We start from the raw sequence: 23,375 nt of genomic DNA, 5'->3' as shown, positions 1-23,375 counted from the left end.
TTTCAATAGCTAAAGCATAACATAATGCTAACACCAAAAGGGGTTCCCGCGCAGAATGTGTTAAAACACCTCAGGTGCAACAAGGAGCACAAGGAGCAACAAGGAGTGTTCTCAGGGGTGTTCACGTGGGTTTCAAGCAACACAAGCCAAAGTTCTCGCTGGAGTATTTTTGGATATGAAATGTTCCATCCTGTTTTATGCTATTCTTCTCTACATCAGGAAAGAAACATTACTTGTCATTTCACACACTTATAGTGTAATAGTTTTCAACCATGGTTACAAGAGTGCAATCATCCAATCCACTAAGCAACTGAAAACAGGGGTGAATACCAATCATTTACCATCTTGGCAATTGTTGTTCAGATTTATAGTTTGCTACAGTCTCTTTGTTAATTGATAACATAACCGTGCTATCTAGCCCCTCTGAAAGGGGAACAACTTCACATTGGGTCAAAGTATTTACTCAAATCTCGGCCATTCGCAATCTAAAATAACATAACTCTTTGTCTTTTATATATTTTTATTATATGATTTCATAAACATACATTTAACACAACGAGCCTAGCTATTTTAAATCGGGTTAGTTGTTAGCCCTTGTTCAGGCCTTTGATTAGTTAGTTTTAGATTAGTTTAGTAACCGTTTGATTAGACTTTCGATTAGGTAAATAACCTACAAAATACACAATACAATACATTTGTCAATAACAGGTTCACGTCACAACACATAGATCATTATTCATTAGTTATTGCATGAATTCATATTTACCATTGGTCTATGTGAGGCTGTTTAGTTGATGTGCAGTTTGCACAGGGCTTGTTCATCGTGCAGGTACACGAGGCATGGATTCAGCTTGGTTGTTTAATTTGAATCTGACCCAAGGGGACACAGAGGTGATTTAACCCTCTGTACTGCTAGCCCTTCCTCCAGGGTCTGGCCATCAGCTCTTCCTGTGATTGGCTGTTTGTGCCCCAGGAAGTGAAATACATGTGCCGTGTGGCTGTCATGCTCTAAGGGACAGGACAGTGGACTGTGCCCACCCCCCGCTGTGAGTTGAAAGGAGTTCCTTATCAGATTCCCTGCTGTGAGCAGGGTTGGGACAGGACATTCTAACCTCCTCATAGTCTTTGTATGACTATACCCCACTATTATAATCAGTTCAACCCATGACATTACTGCTTTACAATAATTACATTCTACGGATTATTACAACTTGTTAGTAGATTTAGTAACAGTTGGTGTACTGACTTCCCTTTGAGAGAGAGAAGTGTCCCATTTCACACCTCTATGTTAACTCAGCAAGTCAGGGCTCTGGGTCACAGGTCTAAAGTGACAGTTTGCATTGGCACATTTTGCAGTGCACATCTTATCAATAGGAACCCAACGCTGAGCCACCCACTCAGCGCCACAATTGTTTTGGAGGCGCTATACCCACACGTTTAACTATGTCCCTTACACGCTATATAGCCTACCTCGTTGTAAAGGTGATAAATAAACAATAAAAATGATATAAAACAATTCATTATTAACAGATGCACCGCCATTGGCCGAGATCTACGCTATAATTAAGCGCATTATTTAATAAAACCCTCAGTGCCATTGCAGTAGATCAATTGGAAATTGCGCTTTTATAGCGCTTTCGATCGATCAAGCCATAATGCTACTTACGTTAGCATCGGGTAGCTACCTATCTGTTTCTTTCAATCGTCTGCATCTCCAATTTCTTGTCCCAGATGGCATTTTTGGTCAAAAGAAGGGTTGATGGCTAAAGCAGGTCAAACAGAACCTCCCTCAGTGAGACCTAAAGCAGGTCAAACAGAACCTCAGTCAGTCAGTCAGTCAGTCAGTCAGTCCTGCCTGCCTGCCTATCAAATAATTAAATATGTATTAATTCAATACGGCTATTTTTTTTTAAATATAATATATATTAATGATACAGTCTAAAATTTAGCTATTGTGTCCATACACAATAAAGGCTACGAAAGAACATTATAAAATAAAAGTTTTTAAGTTTGCCATGAGAGGGATCCGAACCGGGTGCCACAGAGCAATAAATCGAGAGGCATTTGCACAGACCCCTAGACTATTAGAAAGCCAGGACTTACCTTAAAGAAACGTTCCACAAGGGTGGCGGTCTTTTGCAACGAAGGGTCGTTAATAATAATAATATGAAGAAAGATAACGATATGATTGGGTGTTTTACAGCAGGAACTATTAAGTTAGCTATAATAATAATAATTCATATTCGTAGCACAGCCAGTGGTCACGTGACTTGACACATTTACCCCCGCACGCACGCACCTCCCCTCCCGTACCGTCTAACCTCCTGGGGTGGACCGCCTCCCAATCACGGACCGGCCGACGTAATCACGGACCGGCCGACGTAATCACGGACCGGCCGACGTAATCACGGACCGGCCGACGTACTCACGGACCGGCCGACCTAATCACGGACCGGCCGACCTAATCACGGACCGGCCGACCTAATCACGGACCGGCCGACGTAATCACGGACCGGCCGACCTAATCACGGACCGGCCGACGTAATCACGGACCGGCCGACGTAATCACGGACCGGCCGACCTAATCACGGACCGGCCGACGTAATCACGGACCGGCCGACGTAATCACGGACCGGCCGACCTAATCACGGACCGGCCGACCTAATCACGGACCGGCCGACGCACCTACGGACCGGCCGACCTAATCACGGACCGGCCGGCGCACCTACGGACCGGCCGACGGTGCTTACCGGCCGGTGCATGGGCCGGAAGAAATTGATTCTGCCCTGCGTCTACCAGTGAGTCATTCTGAGGCTATAGATGTGCAGTGAGTGAAAGTAATTAGTAATGATGAACTTCAAAAGGAGGGTGGTGTGTGTTGGCGTACTTTACTCTACAGTACGTCTCTCTCTCTGTCTCCGTCGGCTGCTTGGCTGACTCTGTAAATTGCCATTAACTTGCCATTAGGTTGGAGCTTTTCATTGAGAGAGACTCGCTCAGGCATCAGGGAGTGGGAGGTTTGATTTATGGCAGTGAGTCAGTGCACTGAACACTACGCAACTCCCCAAGCCACAGGGCTCTGTGAGTGCGTGTGTGTGAGTGTGTGTGTGTGTGTGTAACACTGACTTCATATGCCCTCACTGCAATAAACAATGTGTTGCTCGGATTGCACTTCACAGTCACCTCAAAACTCACCAGTAGAAGTAGAAGTCATCATCGGATACGATGGACTACCATAAGAAGAAGTACGGTAAGTGTGTGTGTGTGTGTGTGTGTGTGTGTGTGTGTGTGTGTGCGCGTGTGTGCACGCAGTGGTGGAAAGTAACCAAGTACATTTACTTAAAGATGGAGTGCCACAATTTTTGTATTTTTCCAGTTTTTCATGTGTCTATGAGGTGACCGTACTTCATTAGACACCCCGGAGTCGTTTTTATGTGAAATGGTGTATTAACTTTGTATTTAGGGTTTCTTCCTGGAGGCTGAACCCTTGACAGTCAAACGGGCCAATGAAATAAACAGTATTATAGTGACATCACACTATCAGCCCCTCCCCTAACCCCTCCCCCTTTATCATACAACTACAGCTGTGGGTGCGGCTCCAGTTCAGGTGGATAACCACCCATCACCACCCACCAGGCAAACCAGGCATACTTAATGAACTGGTGGGCGTGCCCACATAAAAACATGACTTTAAGCAACACTACACTACACTTGTTATTAGAGAAATTAGCTGCTTTCTTTAGTTTTAGCGATTTCAGACTAAACAATGAACATCAATGATGAATGATGAAACATTTGAGTACCTTTTCCACCACACCACCTATATGTACAGTATACTGTATCCTGGTGAGACTATTATAGTGCACAACATTACTCCACATTCTCCAAGGCAATAATATCCCATTTCGGGCGGGAACCCCTTTTGGTGTTTTAAGCATTATGTTATACTTTAGCCATTGAAAAATAGCAGATCTACAAGCTCATAGCGCGGCACCGAGTGCCGCGCTACGAGCTTGTAGGTCTGCTATTTTTTTATTTTTTTATCGTGAAAATGTGGCGCAAATCTTTGAATATATATTCTTTCAGCGAATATTTGCTTCTAATTTAGCAATTGAAAAATAGCAGATCTACAAGCTCATAGCTTGGCACCGAGTGCCGCGCTACGAGCTTGTAGGTCTGCTATTTTAGAAAAATCGTGAAAATGTGGCGCAAATCTTTGAATATATATTCTTTCAGAGCGAACGTTTTTAACTCAAATCTCCAGGAACAACAGATTTTAAGATGGGGGGTCAAATACATATAATTTCTGGGGGTCCTTGACATGAAACACTGAGCACCACTGATACAGAAACACGAGGTACATTTCAGAAAACTGTCAAGGATTTAGAGGACATGTTATCGATGTCAGGTCCAAATGGGATATATTACAGGGCTGTGCAGTCGGTAGTGGTGGCAGAGATTGCTTTGCTCTTTCAACATCACGCCCTGCCTGGGAAAACAATAAATGGGAGCTGGGAAAATCAATAAAGAAGTTATTATGATGTCATCTGTCATTTTTTTGTACCCCTTTGATGTCCCAATAAATATCTCATCATGTGCCTTTAACCACAGAAGCACCCTGTATAGGCCGTGCATCACCGTGCGGCGTACAGCGGAAAGTATCAGATATCTACAAGCGCACAACACGTTGCGAGTTTGTACATTAAATTTTTGCTATAGATATATATTTTTTTTATTTTTCATTTAAATGGTATATCGTGAGCTGTGTCAATATAACGGGTGTAAAACCTAGATTTGATATGATTAACAGGGATGACCTGAGCAACAAAGAACAGGGCCAAGCCTTTCCTTCTCTCTCTCCACATGCAGACTAGAAGAACACGGCCAAGCCTTTCCTGTGCCAACGGTAGCGCGGCACAGTGTGCCAGCGAGGCGCTCCGCGGAGTTAATTAACATGGACAGCACTCTGTCCACGAGTGATGCCGTGCCAGTTTGGCCGGTGGAAGTGACCACCGTCCGTGTGTCCACTGGGGCTGTGTGTCTGCCTGAGGCCAGTGTTGTTTTATAGGCAGCACATTTTGACTTTAGTTTTACTCATAGTCTCTTGAATAGTTTTCATTTTAGTCACCTGGTATGTTTTAGTGTTGGTCGACTAAATATCATAAGTAGTAGACAGTGAAGTGACAATAATTGTGGGGCGGCAGTGGCTCAGGTGGTAGAGCAGAACGGGAATGTTCCCGGTTCGAACCCAGAGAGTTAGCGTCGAAGTGTCCTTGAGCAAGACTCTGAACCCCTGATTGCTCCTGATGTGCTGGTTGGTGCCTTGCATGGTGTGTGTGTGTGTGTGTGTGAATGGGTGGGTAAAGGGTAATGCACAATCTATGTAAAGCGCATTGGATAATAAAGACGCTATATAATTGTAAATGCACGATTTACAAGTTTATCAACAAATCAACCAACTATACTATAAAACTGTTCAAACAGGATTATTTTAGGGGGTCACAGCCCGGCAAGGCTGCGAACGACTGCTTTAGGGCATTCTACACACTGTAGTTTCCATGGTGTCGTTTTATTTGAGAGATTTTGCAGTCCGCATTACGCTTTCCTTGTATAAAACAGGAAACATGTGTGACTAAATTTGACTGAGGGACTGCCATTGGATTTCTTTGAATTTTCATGTTTGTTTTTTTTACAATTTGACCCACCAGTTTTGGAGATATGGCTTATAGAGTGATGTCTTGAAGAAAACAGTGAGTTGAGAAAACAGGCTTGAAAAGGTTCACTTCTGTGGTCTCTAACATTAGACCTAGCTACATGTTTAATCATTTATTTCATATTTACATGTCTTCTGTGGTCTCTAACATTACACCTAGCTACATGTTTAAGCATTTATTTCATATTGACATGTCTTCTGTGGTCTCTAACATTACACCTAGCTACATGTTTAAGCATTTGTTTCATATTGACATGTCTTCTGTGGTCTCTAACATTACACCTATAGCTACATGGTTAAGCATTTATTTCATATTTACATGTCTTCTGTGGTCTCTAACATTACACCTAGCTACATGTTTAAGCATTTATTTCATATTTACATGTCTTCTGTGGTCTAACATTACACCTAGCTACATGTTTAAGCATTTATTTCATATTTACATGTCAATTTCATGCAGCTCTGACACTTATTTCATGCTCTAGTATGTGAAGAGTCTGCCTGTGCTACTAAGTCATTTTGGGGAAAAGAATATAATAAATTGGGCGATGGCAGGCTCTCAGTCAAATCTGGTCACATATTGTAATCTCTTTTAATGCCCAGTAAAATCCCCAGTGTTGTTTTAACTATGATATACATAGATGTTGCCATATGGAGCCGAAAGGGCTAGCAATTGATACATTTGTCTTAATTAAGCCATTCTTGTTGAGCCTTTATAGTAAATTAGAATAGTTTTGTGGTTGTGTTATTGGTTTTCTCTGTCCTTCCCGCTCTCTTCAGCGCGTCCATATAAACTTGTTAATTATTGACTTTGTGAGATGGTATAATCTCCTTGTCTGGAGGGAAATGATAATGCATAAAGCTGATAAGCCACCGACTGAGGAGGCAGGGAAAGATTTGCTTAATTAGCATAACTTTTTTCTTTTTTTTTTGCTTAACCCATTTTGGGCGGGAACCCATGTTGGTGTTAGCATCATGTCATGCTTTAGCTATTGAAAAATAGCAGATCTACAAGCTCGTAGGTCTGCTATTTTAGAAAAATCGAAGAGCGACTGACATAGAAGACATTTTTAGAATCTGATCTCGGGTCAGAATGGGTTAATTGGCAGTGAGCAGAACAGCAGCAAAGGCACACCTAATCCTATGATCCAATAATACATGCCGAACAGATCGGTCAACCAATAGGATACACCGCCTGTTTTGTCCCACTGGGAGGAGACCCCGGGGCAGACCAAGGATCACGTCCCACTGGGAGGAGACCCCGGGGCAGACCAAGGATCACGTCCCACTGGGAGGAGACCCCGGGGCAGACCAAGGATCACGTCCCACTGGGAGGAGACCCCGGGGCAGACCAAGGATCACGTCCCACTGGGAGGAGACCCCGGGGCAGACCAAGGATCACGTCCCACTGGGAGGAGACCCCGGGGCAGACCAAGGATCACGTCCCACTGGGAGGAGACACCGGGGCAGACCAAGGCGCAGTTGGAGGAAACACATCGACTCACTGGCCTTGGAACGTCTCGGGAATCCCCCAGGAGGAAGTCACTAATGTTGCTCTGGAGAGGGAAGTCTGGAGCTCTCTGGTGGAGCAGTTGCCCCCGCGACCAGACTACGGATAAGCGGTTGAAGATGGATGGATGATTATCACTGAACCAATTCCATTACAACCAGAAAGGCATCTGAGTAAAAACAATTTAACCATCATTTCATACTTCGGTCATTCCCTTGAAAATGTGTGCACATTTCTTTTATATATATATATATATTTTAAACCGAACATTAAGCCCTCCCCATCAGGCGTAAAGATAAGTGATACATCCATCGTTGTGGGAACAGCTGTAACGACTTAAGAGTCACATTCATTTAAAAGAGAATCGAAAAACCACATGAAGGCAATTACAGAATATATTATTGCAACCAGATCAGCTTCCATTCCATCTAATTCAATTAACTTTAGAGTGTCATTAGTGACGCCGTTCCTCTTACGTCTTGTAGGGCTACACTTTTCCTTTGACCGAGATGTGTTTAATGATTCTTTTTTTATCACACTGATAAGGAATGATATTATCTTCTCTTTAACATAAAACTACATAATATACGTTTGAGTCGGATGCTCCTCTGAAGTCACTCTGATCATCGTTCCCAATCATAGTTGTTTTTGTCGACTAAAACTACGACGAAAAATGTGTGTCGTCGACTACCTATTTTCAGTGACGAAAACTAAATGGAAACTAAATGAAAACTAAGCTATGATGACTAAAACTAAGACTAAATATACTGACAATTTCGTCAACAGATAAAAACTAGACTAAAATGTTATGAAGGGACTAGTGCAGACGTAGAATACGCACATCGACGGGCTGGGTGCTGGGCTAAAAGAAACTTAAGTGAATTGGATGGAGCCCGCACACCAAAGGTACTAGCAAGACGTTCTTTATTTAAATACTGACAACGTTTCGATCTGTTAGATCTTCATCAGGTCATGTGAACATACACACAAGTTTGTACATTTGTAATAAGGAAGTGCCCCCATTACCCTATCAAAAACACCACATTTTGGTGCCCCTCCCATCACTACAGGTGTGACTCGTCAACCCTGAGTGAGTGGGTGGGGACCCAGACATATTGATGTGAATATAGTCTGTTCAGAAGCTTTAGTGCACTAGTTAAAAACATTTTTAATATAAAAAAATATGGTTCAAAATTATACTGTCCTAAGCTTTTTTTAAAAGTGGCCTCCTGCGTTGAATAAATCCAACCTGGTGCATATGTTGTTGTTTTCATGCATTTTTTTGGTGTGTACTTTATATATATAGTTTTGGTGTCTTTATGTAGTTCATTTGGTAGTGTTCTTGATTGTTCTTTATGTATCTGCATCAGTATTTTCCTGTTTTTCAGTTTTACCCTACAAAAGGAGAACAATGCAACAAATAGAAATAACATTGGAAATGAAATTTAAGCCCACAGACCTAGTACAGGACATGTGGCATTTTTAGTTGATGTACCGATAATTTGAATATAGACATACATGTATGTTTTTTAAAAATTGGTTTTAAAATGTTTTTAACTAGTGCACTAAAGCTTCTGAACAGACTATATTCACATCAATATGTCTGGGTCCCCACCCACTCACTCAGGGTTGACGAGTCACACCTGTAGTGATGGGAGGGGCACCAAAATGTGGTGTTTTTGATAGGGTAATGGGGGCACTTCCTTATTACAAATGTACAAACTTGTGTGTATGTTCACATGACCTGATGAAGATCTAACAGATCGAAACGTTGTCAGTATTTAAATAAAGAACGTCTTGCTAGTACCTTTGGTGTGCGGGCTCCATCCAATTCAATGAAGGGACTAGTGGACAAGAGATCCAGTATAAGTCATTTTACACTTGGTCGCACGCTGAAAATAGCAGATCTAGAAGCTCACAACACGTCGCAGTGCGACGCGTTGTGAGCTTGTAGATCTGCTATTTTCAGCGTGCGATTTTCAGCATGTCATGTTATGTTTGAGCAGCATGCAGCGTCACACACTACTATTCCACATGCATAGATACACATTCTCTACACGCGGTACAGTCACACTATTTAATATGCATAGATAGATAATTCTACAGTCCACACTATATTTCATACAGTATGTATGGACACATCTCTGCACAGCAGTCCACTGTACACTCCACTGTACCGTCATGTGTTCTGTTTACATTAGTTCAGCATCAGATGCGTTGGCACGCCGTGACGTTATGCAAATCGTTAAGAAAAGATGGAAAATAAACAGCCACGACGGAGAATACGTGTCGTCTCGGAAAATCCAAATCCATTTCAGACGAGACACTGTTATCACATGATGAGATGCTCACCGCTCATTTGGCCAATACATGTACACGTTTGTATGACGCACAGATACACGAATACACAGCAACTACTGATTGAAATGCAATGCATTTCTACTAGGGCTGGGACTCCATTAAAACAAATGATCGGATTAATTTCAGGCATTCTAAAGGAATTAATTATTCGAAATTAATCACATTTTAATCGCATGTCAATATTTTATCTGAGAAGCACATTTTATCCGAGAAGCAGAAACAGATTTTGGTAATGGTATACGACTCTATACGAGTGAATCCATGAGTGAGTTTAGTTAAATATAGCCTACATTTCCCATCATCCACTGGGCAAAGCATAGCACTCTGGTGGGCCTCTTGTCCTGTTGCGTGCACCGGTATGATCGGTACGCCTGAAACTCGTCCAGTGAGAAAGGTTCCGTAGTGAAGAAACTACAGTATGTGCGACTATTTTTTATTTTTTTAAAATCACGTTATTAACTGTAACAGTTAATGAATCAGTTAAAGTCCCAGCCCTATTTCTACTGATCATCTTGTGCCATGTGCTATTATTAATGTATTCGACAACCTGTAGTTTGAACTTCACATCAGTGGAATCATTTCAAATGTGGAATAATAAAATATACAACCTGGATCTCAGCCTTTAACCTTCATGCAGAAACACACAGCTCTGCATTATGTACTAAAGCATGTCTTTGTTGGATGTGACTGCATGAGCAGTTGTCTGTATTGGTGAGCGGGACAACGCTACAGAGAAGCTCCATTTGTGTCAGGTGAATCATTTATGACACACTTACTGTACCCCCACACAGATATGTGTGTGCGCGTGTGTGCGTGCGTGCGTGCGTGCATACACACATATTTGTACATCCCCCCTCCTATCTAAGGTGGCATTGTGAAGGAATACAAAGCAAATCCTAAGCTACAGATGCCCGGATACTTGCATATACCTTGATATTAGCCTGGCCCAGCCAGCGTGCTTTCTGGTCTAGAGGGGCGGATAGCCTGGCCCAGCCAGCGTGCTTTCTGGTCTAGAGGGGCGGGTAGCCTGGCCCAGCCAGCGTGCTTTCTGGTCTAGAGGGGCGGGTAGCCTGGCCCAGCCAGCGTGCTTTCTGGTCTAGAGGGGCGGGTAGCCTGGCCCAGCCAGCATGCTTCCTGGTCTAGAGGGGCGGGTAGCCTGGCCCAGCCAGCGTGCTTTCTGGTCTAGAGGGGCGGGTAGCCTGGCCCAGCCAGCGTGCTTTCTGGTCTAGAGGGGCGGGTAGCCTGGCCCAGCCAGCGTGCTTTCTGGTCTAGAGGGGCGGGTAGCCTGGCTCAGCCAGCGTGCTTTCTGGTCTAGAGGGGCGGGTAGCCTGGCCCAGCCAGCGTGCTTTCTGGTCTAGAGGGGCAGGTCGTGCATGGAGCAATGCGCTGGAGAAATATTGGTTCACCGATCCGAGCATCCTATATATTCCCGGTCTATATACCCTATATATTATTTCAGAGCGAACATTTTTAAGTCAAATCTTTGCTTCTGGTGGGGTCCCTGGAACTACATATTTTGAGATGGGGGAGACAGAGCGAGAGAGAGGGAGACAGATCGAGGGAGAGAGAGAGAGAGAGAGAGAGAGAGAGAGAGAGAGAGAGAGAGAGAGAGAGAGAGAGAGAGAGAGAGAGGGAGGGAGAGCGAGAGAGAGGGAGAGAGGGAGCGAGAGAGAGGGAGACAGAGAGAGGGAGAGGGAGAGAGAGGGAGCGAGAGCGAGAGGGAGAGAGAGGGAGCGAGAGGGAGAGAGAGGTAGACAGAGCGAGAGAGAGCGAGAGGGAGCGAGAGGGAGCGAGAGAGAGGGAGAGGGAGACAGAGCGAGGGGTGAGAGAAGCTATAAATTCCAACAATACGCCCACATCTCTCGCTCACTTCCGCACTCCATCCATCCTCCTCTGGCAACAGTTTTGTCCCCAAAAAAAAGATCATTTGTTTTCGGAGAGCGAGCGAGAGTGAGGTCCCCGTGCTGCTCGGAGCGCCAAACAGCGAGCGTACATCGAGTAGAGCGAGAGAGAGAGAGAGAGAGAGAGAGAGAGAGAGACATGTCCTCGTTACCTGGGCCTCAGGCACGCCCTCTGGTGGCCGACAGTGTAAGACGATCATTCCTTTGAGAGGCACCTCTCGGCCCTGGGGGTCCTGCTCAAAGTTCTTCCTCAGATCTAACACGCCGTGGAAAAAGAAACAATGGATTAAACCCATTCTGACCTGAGATCAGATTCATACGAGGTTTCCACTGGACACACACACACTGGTCTGATTAACCCATTCTGACATGAGATCAGATTCTAAAAAATGTCAGTCGTTCTTCGATTTTTTTCAAAAATAGCAGACCTACAAGCTCGTAGCGCGCCACTCGGTGGCGCGCTATGAGCTTGTAGATCTGCTATTTTTCGATAGCTAAAGCATAACATGATGCTAACTCCAAAATGGGTTCCCGTTCAGAATGGGTTAAACACACACACAAATGGTAAATGGTGCATTTATATAGCGCCTTTATCCAAGGCGCTTTACATAGATCGTGCATTACATTCACCCATTCATACACACAAACACATTCATACACCGATTGTGGCAGAAGCCATGCAAGGTACCAACCAGCACATCGGGAGCAATTTGGGGTTCAGTGTCTTGCCCAAGGACACTTCGACATGTAGACAGGAGACAGGAGGAGCCGGGATTCGAACCGCCGACCCATGGATCATTGGACGACCTGCTCTACCTCTTGAGCCACAGTCACACACACACACACACACACACACACAGCGGGGGGACTCACAGGCGATGCGGACGCTGGCCTTGCGGCTCTTGGAGGTCCCCAGGTGGCTCCAGGCCACACACAGACACCAGTAGTCCTCTGGGCCGTGGAAGTCCTCCACCTGCTGACGGGTCACGTTGATCAGAACCTCACGCACCTTCAGCCCTGGAGAGAAGAGACAGATACACCTTTAATGACCCTCAGACCCTGGAGAGAAGATATAGATACACCTTTAATGACCCTCAGACCCTGGAGAGAAGATATAGATACACCTTTAATGACCCTCAGACCCTGGAGAGAAGATATAGATACACCTTTAATGACCCTCAGACCCTGGAGAGAAGATATAGATACACCTTTAATGACCCTCAGACCCTGGAGAGAAGATATAGATACACCTTTAATGATCCTCAGCCCTGGAGAGAAGAGACAGATACACCTTTAATGATCCTTCAGCCCTGGTCTAGAGGGGCGGGTAGCCTGGCCCAGCCAGCGTGCTTTCTGGTCTAGAGGGGCGGGTAGCCTGGCCCAGCCAGCGTGCTTTCTGGTCTAGAGGGGCGGGTAGCCTGGCCCAGCCAGCGTGCTTTCTGGTCTAGAGGGGCGGGTAGCCTGGCCCAGCCAGCGTGCTTTCTGGTCTAGAGGGGCGGGTAGCCTGGCCCAGCCAGCGTGCTTTCTGGTCTAGAGGGGCGGGTAGCCTGGCCCAGCCAGCGTGCTTTCTGGTCTAGAGGGGCGGGTAGCCTGGCCCAGCCAGCGTGCTTTCTGGTCTAGAGGGGCGGGTAGCCTGGCCCAGCCAGCGTGCTAACTGGTCTAGAGGGGCGGGTAGCCTGGCCCAGCCAGCGTGCTAACTGGTCTAGAGGGGCGGGTAGCCTGGCCCAGCCAGCATGCTTTCTGGTCTAGAGGGGCGGGTAGCCTGGCCCAGCCAGCGTGCTTTCTGGTCTAGAGGGGCGGGTAGCCTGGCCCAGCCAGCATGCTTTCTGGTCTAGAGGGGCGGGTAGCCTGGCCCAGCCAGCGTGCTTTCTGGTCTAGAGGGGCGGGTAGCCTGGCCCAGCCAGCGTGCTTTCTGGTCTAGAGGGGCGGGCCGCGCATGGAGCAATGCGCTGGAGAGATATTGGTTCACCGATCTGAGGGGCGATCGGTGAGCCTTAGATTCACAGCATAAGGCTCAACTTAATATGTACCTTAGATAGCATGCATAGTTTCGTTATCAGAGTTTTAAATATAGGCTATATATATACACACACACACCTACAAACATCACTACACACATATTATGTGTGTAGTGATGTTTGTTGGCGTGGACGCACAGCTCAAGTCATCATTATCAGACACATTAACATGAAGGTCATGCTCCGGCCAGATTAGAGGGGCTTTATTCATTTTCCAATAATGACGAGCTCAGTGGACATTATCCCTCTGATTACGTCTCAGTGGACATTATCCCTCTGATTACGTCTCAGTGGACATTATCCCTCTGATTACGTCTCAGTGGACATTATCCCTCTGATTACGTCTCAGTGGACATTATCCCTCTGATTACGTCTCAGTGGACATTATCCCTCTGATTACGTCTCAGTGGACATTATCCCTCTGATTACGTCTCAGTGGACATTATCCCTCTGATTACGTCTCAGTGGACATTATCCCTCTGATTACGTCTCAGTGGACATTATCCCTCTGATTACGTCTCAGTGGACATTATCCCTCTGATTACGTCTCAGTGGACATTATCCCTCTGATTACGTCTCAGTGGACATTATCCCTCTGATTACGTCTCAGTGGACATTATCCCTCTGATTACGTCTCAGTGGACATTATCCCTCTGATTACGTCTCAGTGGACATTATCCCTCTGATTACGCGGCCGCTTTACACATTGAATCGATCATTTGCCACGCGAGCGAGAGGTTGATTTAGAACCGAGTGCTTCGTTTATACAAGCTTCTGTTGCCGTAGCAACACAGTTACCCAGAGAGGCTCTGTGACTGAGGACATAGGAAATGACACGGAATGACTCATTGATTGATTGATTGATTGACCAATGGGCATCAAATATAAAGGGTAATGATTGATGTACTGGTTAACCCATTTTGACCCGAGATCAGATTCTAAAAATGTCTTCTACATCCTGACACTTTTCTGAAAAAGCCATGTTTCTATGTCAGTCGTTCTTCGATTTTTCAAAAATAGCAGACCTACAAGCTTGTAGCGCACCACTCGGTGGCGTGCTACGAGCTTGTAGATCTGCTATTTTTCAATAGCTAAAGCATAACACAATGCTAACACCAAAAGGGGTTCCCGATGTACGAAGCACCCCGACTACTTTTCTCAAACGGGGGTTCGTTTGGGAAACGGTTGCACACCGGGAGCGCACTCGCCTATTAGTCTGTATTGGCAGGGCGGTCAGCGTGCCTACATCTAACACACCGCGTGCCACCCTCCTCCCGGCCGATAGGGGCGCGTAGTTGAAAGCCAATGGCAAAAAAAAACAGCTCGGATAAAAATGCCTTTTTATTAAACAACGTGGGATGCAGCGATGCTAATCGCTCTATACCAGCAGATTTCTAACACCCGTGGCACATGTGTGTTGAGTACGTTATATTTGAAATCTGAATGTTTATGTACACGTTTACAATGTAAATGTAGCGATCGCATAAAACAGGCGGAAGTTAAGCCACGACGCTCGTGATGTGCGAGCGTCATGTGAACCATGCAAGGCACCAACCAGCACATCAGGAGCAATTAGGGGTTCAGTCAGTGTCTTGCTCAAGGACACCTCGACACTGACTCTGTGTTTCCTAGAACTGGATGTCTGGGGGAAAAACAATCATTTCATGGTTTCACCATATTAACCCATTCTGAACGGGAACCCATTTTGGTGTTGGCATCATGTTATGCTTTAGCTATTGAAAAATAGCAGATCTACAAGCTCATAGCGCGCCACCGAGTGGCGCGCTACGAGCTTGTAGGTCTGCTATTTTTTTTGAAAAATCGAAGAACGACTGACATTTTCTGAATCTGATCTCAGGTCAGAATGGGTTAATCAGACCAGTGTGTCTCCAGTGGAAACCTCGTATGAATCTGATCTCAGGTCAGAATGCGTTAATGATTTTTCCCCTCCCCTCCCCTCAGACATTATCTCTTCATCTAAAACGCTGCAGGGATGGATATCCTATACTGTATATGTCTCTCTAGCAGTTCCTCTGTGTGGATCCTTTTTCCTGCCTCGCCTCGCCTCTCTCCCCCTCCCCTCCCCTCCCCTATATATATATATATATATATATATATATATATAATAAGTAGCCTTGCCGAGCCATGAGGCCCATAGGGGCAGAAGCCTATCTCCTGTTTCTGTAGCGTGAGGCAGCTTGATGTACAAGTACACCCCCTGGACATGACGCTAGTATATGTCGCAAGGGACTTATACCCCAATCCAACCCTTGGATTGGGGGTATATATATATATATATATATATAGGGTTGAATTGGTTATTTATTGTGTTCTGTAATATTAATCATAACTACAAAGTAACCCGTGACCATGACGTTTTTCATATAAATTAATTGCGGTGGAGTAGCTTCAATATTTGCCTCCGAGGTGTAGCGGGGTAGAACTAACTGAAAATTCTGAATACTGAAGAAAACAATACAGAGTCAGAACTGTACTTTGGTGTACAGTAAGGCCTACTGTATACCAAGGACTAGAGACCTACCTTTTTAATAAGGCCTTCCCCAAAACCCACAGATTTTATTCCCTGACCAATGACTGTTGTTTCTTTTGAATGTTTCTTGATGCTAAACTGTGTGCTTTTAATCGCGTAATGTTCTTTTCTTTCTGCTTTTACCTATCGTTTCATATTTTTGCCTAATGCCTATACTGTAGCACTTTGAGATTCTGAGGAATGTAAAGTGCATTATAAATAAAAATCCATTATTATTATTACCAAAGTACAGTTCTGAGGTATATTGTTTGTACAGTAAGGCCTACTGGAGCGCATGTCCGATATGGTTTCTTTCCACCACTGTCCTCCAGAGGTGTCCTTCCTCTGTCCTCACCGTGCACTGTTCCTCTCCCTCGTATCTCCTCATCTATTCTCTGGGTATCGGTCTCATCAGTGGAAGTCTCCAGGCACAGCTATCATCTCCTATGTCCCAACCTTCCTGTGTGTGTGCGCGCGTGTGCGTGTGTGTGTGTGTGCGTGCATGTGTGACGTGCGTGTAATCCTGTTCATGATCACTGTTGCTGTGTTAATGTGAATGCATTTGATATAGTATTTTAATGCACCCGTGTATTTTTTGTAATGTTTGATTGGTGTGCCAAAGACTAATTTCCAGTTTATGTCAATTGAATGGACAATTACGTTTTCTTTATCTTTATCCCCTCCTCTCCTCTCCTTCCACTGTGTCCTCCGTCCATCCATCTATCCATCCATCTATCTGCATCGTTTTCGATGCAGATAGACTCCGTCACTAAATGACGGAGTTGAATGGACCCTTATCTTTAACTCTTGGGAGGGTAAAATGGACGTTACTGGTCCATTTGGTTTCATTTCACGCTCCCAAGAGATAAATTATTGTTACCCATCTGCACTTAATTTACACAAAGTCTACACAACTAAAGAATTGTTATTTTTGTGAATGTTTGCCTGATTGTCTCTCCTAATGGTACCAACATCAATACAGCACGGGAAATCTTATCCCACGATAACAAAAAAATATATTATAATTTAGTTTCGGGTCTAAGAGGCTAAATCTCATCAAATGGTGGTCGGTGGCTCAAATGCAGAATAACGAATGGGCCCTATTGGTTTGAACAAGGGTAGAAAACCAGGCACTGCTCTATGGCATTTCCAGGAGGAGACTCTTCGTGGACCAAAACGACGTCCTAAGTACAGACTGATCACCCACAGAGGGTTAGCAGAGGACAGCGTGTTCATTGGTTCGTTGTGTGTCTGCTCCGTGTCTGGTGTTCCCGTCAACGACCGTTAGTCACCGAAGGAGCAGAGCAACAACAAGACGATCTCCATGGAATGACTTTTAATGTGGTTTCATTACTCACTACTCAGTGAAGTGAAGAGGCTTTTTCATTCAAGTGATGAAAGAGCGTTCTCCACGGTGGCAACGACGCTCTGTCCTCAGACGCTCGTCCTTCACCAGTTCTCCAGTTGCAACGTTGTTTCTGGCAGTAACATTTTGATTTTAGTTTTAGTCGTTAGCCTTTTGAATAGTTTTAATTGAGTTTTAGTCACCTGGAATGTCTTAGTAGTCGATTTTTAGTCGACTAAATGGCAGGCGGTTGTAGTTGACTAAATCTACGGGTTGATTTAGTCAACTAAAATGTATTTTGGCAGGCCTTGATGCCGTCGTAATGGTAAATTTTATACTTGCTGAAAATAGCCGATCTACAAGCTCACAACGACACGTTGTGAGCTTGTAGATCGGCTATTTTCAGCATGCAACCAACCATGTAAAATTACTTATGGTAAATGGTAAATGGTGCATTTATATAGCGCCTTTATCCAAGGCGCTTTACAGAGATTGTGCATTACATTAACCCATTCACACACACATTCATACACCGATGGCAGCGGAAACCATGCAAGGCACCAACCAGCACATCAGGAGCAATTAGGGGTTCAGAGTCAAGGACACTTCGACACCAACTCTGGGGGAGCCCGGGTTCGAACTGGCAACCACACGATTACCATCCAGGCACTCTACCTCTGAGCCACCGCCGCCGCCGCCCCACTTATAGTGGATCTCTTGTCCACTAGTCCCTTCCTGACATTTTATATAAATATATTGATGTGCTCTGTCACTTTTGTTTTGTATATTTCTATAATATTTGAAGGCAGCATAATCCGTATAATATCGGAGTCGGTCAGAATCGGTGTCGGCAGATATGATCATATGACCCTGCAAATAACCGGAGATCGGATATCGGTCATAACTTCATAACCGTGCACCACACCCATTTCTACAGTGACTTACAAACGAATGAAAAAAGTTAATACAAATAAATAAAAAATAAAAGAAGAAGAAACAAATTAGGCAGAGATGCGCAAGTGAGGAAAAAGTAAAATCATCGACTGAGAAATTGGAGACGGTACAAAAAAAAAACATGCTTTTTTGTTGTTGGAGAATGGAGATCGATGCCAACTTCCCGGCATGTGCAGTAGAACAATAATTTATCACTTCGTCTGTACTTCAGGGAGTTATGAGAGCTCAGTCCTACAGTCAGCAGAACACTGGGTGTACAGTATGAGCCGTTGTCGTCATCTGTGGCTGGGCTCACAGAGAACTGTACTACAGTACCTAACACCCTGATGGACTCTGTTGTCGTCATCTGTGGCTGGGCTCACAGAGAACTGCACTGCCCGGATGGACTCTGTTGTGTTTGCTCATGTTTATCCCATTCTGACCTGAGATCAGATTCTAAAAATGTTCTTCTACATCCTGACAGTTTTCCGAAAAAGCCGTGTTTCTATGTCAGTCGTTCTCTTCGATTTTTCAAAAATAGCAGACCTACAAGCTCATAGCGCGCCACTCGGTGGCGCGCTATGAGCTTGTAGATCTGCTATTTTTCAATAGCTAAAGCATAAGATAATGCTAACACCAAAAGCAGCACTCCCCTATGTGTGCTTTGGTACAGACCCAACAGGAAAGGCTGCAATACTGCATTAAAAATAACACATTGTTTCATATCTTATTCAGTGTCTGTGGAGACTTTGATACATCCTCTTCCCAAAATCTACAGTGCGGCCTACAGTCATACAGTACAGTGGGTACACTGCTTCCGTACAGGGACGATGCAGAATGTGAATATACTGTACATAACCGATACCCGGACATCAAGCCTGTTATGGAGCATATATAGCGGCCCAGGACGTCATGTTTAACCCATTCTGAACGGGCACCCATTTTGGTGTCAGCATCATGTTATGCTTTAGCTATTTAAAAATAGCAGATCTAGAAGCTCATATCGCGCCACCGAGTGGCACGATACGAGCTTGTAGGTCTGATAAAAAAAAATTAAATCGAAGAACGACTGACATTTTTAGAATCTGATCTCAGGTCAGAATGGGTTCATCAGACCAGTGTGTGTCCAGTGGAAACCTCGTATGAATCTGATCTCAGGTCAGAATGGGTTAAACAATCAAGACAAGAGGCGATCAAGAAATAAATGTAAAAATCATCCATGCTGGCACAAAACATGTCGTTCTAAAAGTATCGATACCTGCCAGCCAGAGCTGTCCGGGGAGAGAAAAATCACGCTTTTAAAGTGGCGGTATACTGTGTATGATAACAGTTTAAACCATTTTTAGGCCTGACGTGGAAATACATAAAAAGTCTTCTGAAAGAATATATATTCAAAGATTTGTGCCACACTTTCACGATAAAAAGACCTACAAGCTCGTGGCGCGCCACTCTGTGGCACTTTGAGCACAGAGCACTTTATGAGCATGATGAAATAAAGGAGTTTCTATACGGTGAGCGAGTCTTTTCCTGTCAAAGTTTCCCTCATGTTTTTGAGACCACCGCTACCGTAAAAAAAGGACAAAGAAAGTATTCTCAGTGCTTCAGTGATTTCATAGCAGCCTTATTATTTTATCCATGTAGTTCACACATGGTCATCTGAGCTAAGCTGTACAAGCCATGCATCGACCAGAAAATACTCCTTCCTTACTTTTATCTTTCTTTCTGTCTCATTTGCCACTATACCCCTCTCTCTCTCCCTCTCTCCCTCTCTCCTCTCTCTCCCTCTCTCTCTCTCTCTCTCTCCCTCTCTCCCTCTCTCCCTCTCTCTCTCCTCTCTCTCCCTCTCTCTCTCTCTATCTCTCTCTCGTTTCTCTGGAGTGCTGTTCGCTCTACCCCCCCCCTCTCTCCCAGTAGTGTAGAGTGAGAGAGACATATAAAGTGTGATGGTGTAGAGAGAGAGAGAGAGAGAGACATACATATAAAGTGTGATGGTGTAGAGAGAGAGAGAGACATACATATAAAGTGTGATGGTGTAGAGAAAGAGAGAGAGAGAGAGAGAGAGAGAGAGAGAGAGAGAGAGAGAGACATATAAAGTGTGATGTGTAGACAGAGAGAGAGAGAGAGAGAGAGAGAGAGAGAGAGAGAGAGAGAGAGAGAGAGAGAGAGAGAGACATACATATAAAGTGTGATGTGTAGACAGAGAGAGAGAGAGAGAGAGAGAGAGAGAGAGAGAGAGAGAGACATATAAAGTGTGATGCGGATCCAGATGGGAGCCGGGCAGTGAAATCCTGAGTGCAGCTTGTAAAGTTTACAGGGCAGAATACGGCGGTGACGGCGGTGTGAGAGAGATAATGACCAGAGAGAAGTCACAGAGCATCAGCAGCACCATATCACAGCAGCAGACAGCCAGCGCTTATTAAAGTCCCTGCATAACCTTCGTTGTGCTTGGCCTTCTGATCGCCATGATTGAATCAAGCGATAAGCGATCACTTAAATTAATGTTGGACGAAGGATAGCATTCGCTAAAAGTTAGTTTGGTTCGTTTCTCACGCAGTGAAATTGATCTGCCGTGGAGGGCGAACGGAGACATAGAGACTGCTTACTACAGGGCTTGACTTTATCTGCTGCATTCTGATGAGCGGACTGCAGGGGGAAGCAGTGAGGGGTTTGACATCATGCAGTGTCCATTTTGACAGAACATTTAGATTCTAGTTTTGGGTCTTTGGAATAAAACTTAATTTAGTTTTAGTCACATTTTAGTCATCCGAGATGTTTTAGTGTTGTAGTGTGTAAAAAGCAAGTGTAGCGCCCAGGATTACATTAGATAATTGACACTGCAGGGGTGAAAACATGGGTTGAAACATTGTGTGATAAAACGTAAGATATCATCCTGATGACTACAAAACAAACCAGTGACTACAACATGACGTAAGGTATCATCCTGATGACTACAAAACAAACCAGTGACTACAACATGACGTAAGATATCATCCTGATGACTACAAACCAGTGACTACAACATGACGTAAGATATCACCCTGATGACTACAAAACAAACCAGTGACTACAACATGACGTAAGGTATCATCCTGATGACTACAAAACAAACCAGTGACTACAACATGACGTAACGATATCATCCTGATGACTACAAAACAAACCAGTGACTACAACATGACGTAAGATATCACCCTGATGACTACAAAACAAACCAGTGACTACAACATGACGTAACGATATCATCCTGATGACTACAAAACAAACCAGTGACTACAACATGACGTAAGATATCATCCTGATGACTACAAAACAAACCAGTGACTACAACATGACGTAAGATATCACCCTGATGACTACAAAACAAACCAGTGACTACAACATGACGTAAGATATCATCCTGATGACTACAAACCAGTGACTACAACATGACGTAAGATATCATCCTGATGACTACAAACCAGTGACTACAACATGACGTAACGATATCACCCTGATGACTACAAAACAAACCAGAGACTACATCATGACGTAAGATATCACCCTGATGACTACAAACCAGTGACTACAACATGACGTAAGATATCATCCTGATGACTACAAACCAGTGACTACAACATGACGTAAGATATCACCCTGATGACTACAAACCAGTGACTACAACATGACGTAAGATATCACCCTGATGACTACAAACCAGTGACTACAACATGACGTAAGATATCACCCTGATGACTACAAACCAGTGACTACATCATGACGTAAGATATCACCCTGATGACTACAAACCAGTGACTACAACATGACGTAAGATATCACCCTGATGACTACAAACCAGTGACTACAACATGACGTAACGATATCATCCTGATGACTACAAAACAAACCAGTGACTACAACATGACGTAACGATATCATCCTGATGACTACAAAACAAACCAGTGACTACAACATGACGTAACGATATCATCCTGATGACTACAAAACAAACCAGTGACTACAACATGACGTAACGATATCACCCTGATGACTACAAACCAGTGACTACAACATGACGTAAGATATCATCCTGATGACTACAAACCAGTGACTACAACATGACGTAAGATATCACCCTGATGACTACAAACCAGTGACTACAACATGACGTAAGATATCATCCTGATGACTACAAACCAGTGACTACAACATGACGTAAGATATCACCCTGATGACTACAAACCAGTGACTACAACATGACGTAAGATATCATACTGATGACTACAAACCAGTGACTACAACATGACGTAAGATATCATCCTGATGACTACAAACCAGTGACTACATCATGACGTAAGATATCACCCTGATGACTACAAACCAGTGACTACATCATGACGTAAGATATCATCCACTCCCGACCGGATCATAAACCCGAAATGGTTTGCCTTCCAGGCTACATTAACCCTAATTCCTGACTCCTAACTCCTAACTCCTAACCCTATGCCTCCTAACCCGACACACGGCCTCAAGCATCATCTGCATAATTAACGTGACTCCACGGGAACACGTCTTCATTAAGCATCCGCTTTTTAAACGTCAAACCCGTGACCTCAATCTCTTTCGAGCTCCAGTAGAACGGACAGGAAAAAGCTGAGGTGACATTTGGGTGTCAATTTAACCCATTCTGACCTGAGATCAGATTCTAAAAATGTCTCATACGTCAGTCGCTCTTCGACTTTTCAAAAATAGCAGACCTACAAGCTCATAGCGCGCCACTCGGTGGCGCGCTATGAGCTTGTAGATCTGCTATTTTTCAATAGCTAAAGCACGACATGATGCCAACACCAAAATGGGTTCCCGCCCAAAATGGGTTAAAACAGTGGTTTTCAACCAGTGGTATGGGGACCACCAGCGGTCCTTGAGGGAGTCCCAGCATGGTTCCCCGGTAAATGATAGAGAGAGTCGGTAACCAAATGGACCCTTATATAGATCTTTAACTCTTGAGAGAGTGTAAAATAACAACAGAGTTAGATTATTGTTAAAAATCTGCATTAGGCCTGGGCCGTGGCTCAGCGGTCCAGGCAC

The 23,375-nt window shown here is 44.4% G+C and overlaps 1 protein-coding gene across 1 annotated transcript in view; it reads right to left on the bottom strand.

Moving 5' to 3' along the window:
• Positions 1 to 23,375, bottom strand: part of LOC310875967 (netrin receptor UNC5D-like) — a gene marked incomplete at both ends in the record, with an annotated part of 180,852 nt that overhangs the window by 17,999 nt on the left and 139,478 nt on the right. The window contains 2 exons of the mRNA XM_083789416.1: positions 11,638 to 11,741; positions 12,359 to 12,502. Coding sequence (XP_083645542.1) covers positions 11,638 to 11,741; positions 12,359 to 12,502 — 248 coding nt within the window. The remainder of the gene's footprint in view (positions 1 to 11,637; positions 11,742 to 12,358; positions 12,503 to 23,375) is intronic.

Source organism: Protomyctophum parallelum (assembly GCF_964188405.1).
Source record: "Protomyctophum parallelum genome assembly, chromosome: 18".
NCBI classification, from domain to species: Eukaryota; Metazoa; Chordata; class Actinopteri; order Myctophiformes; family Myctophidae; genus Protomyctophum; species Protomyctophum parallelum.
This window is presented reverse-complemented; position numbering and strand designations above follow the sequence as displayed.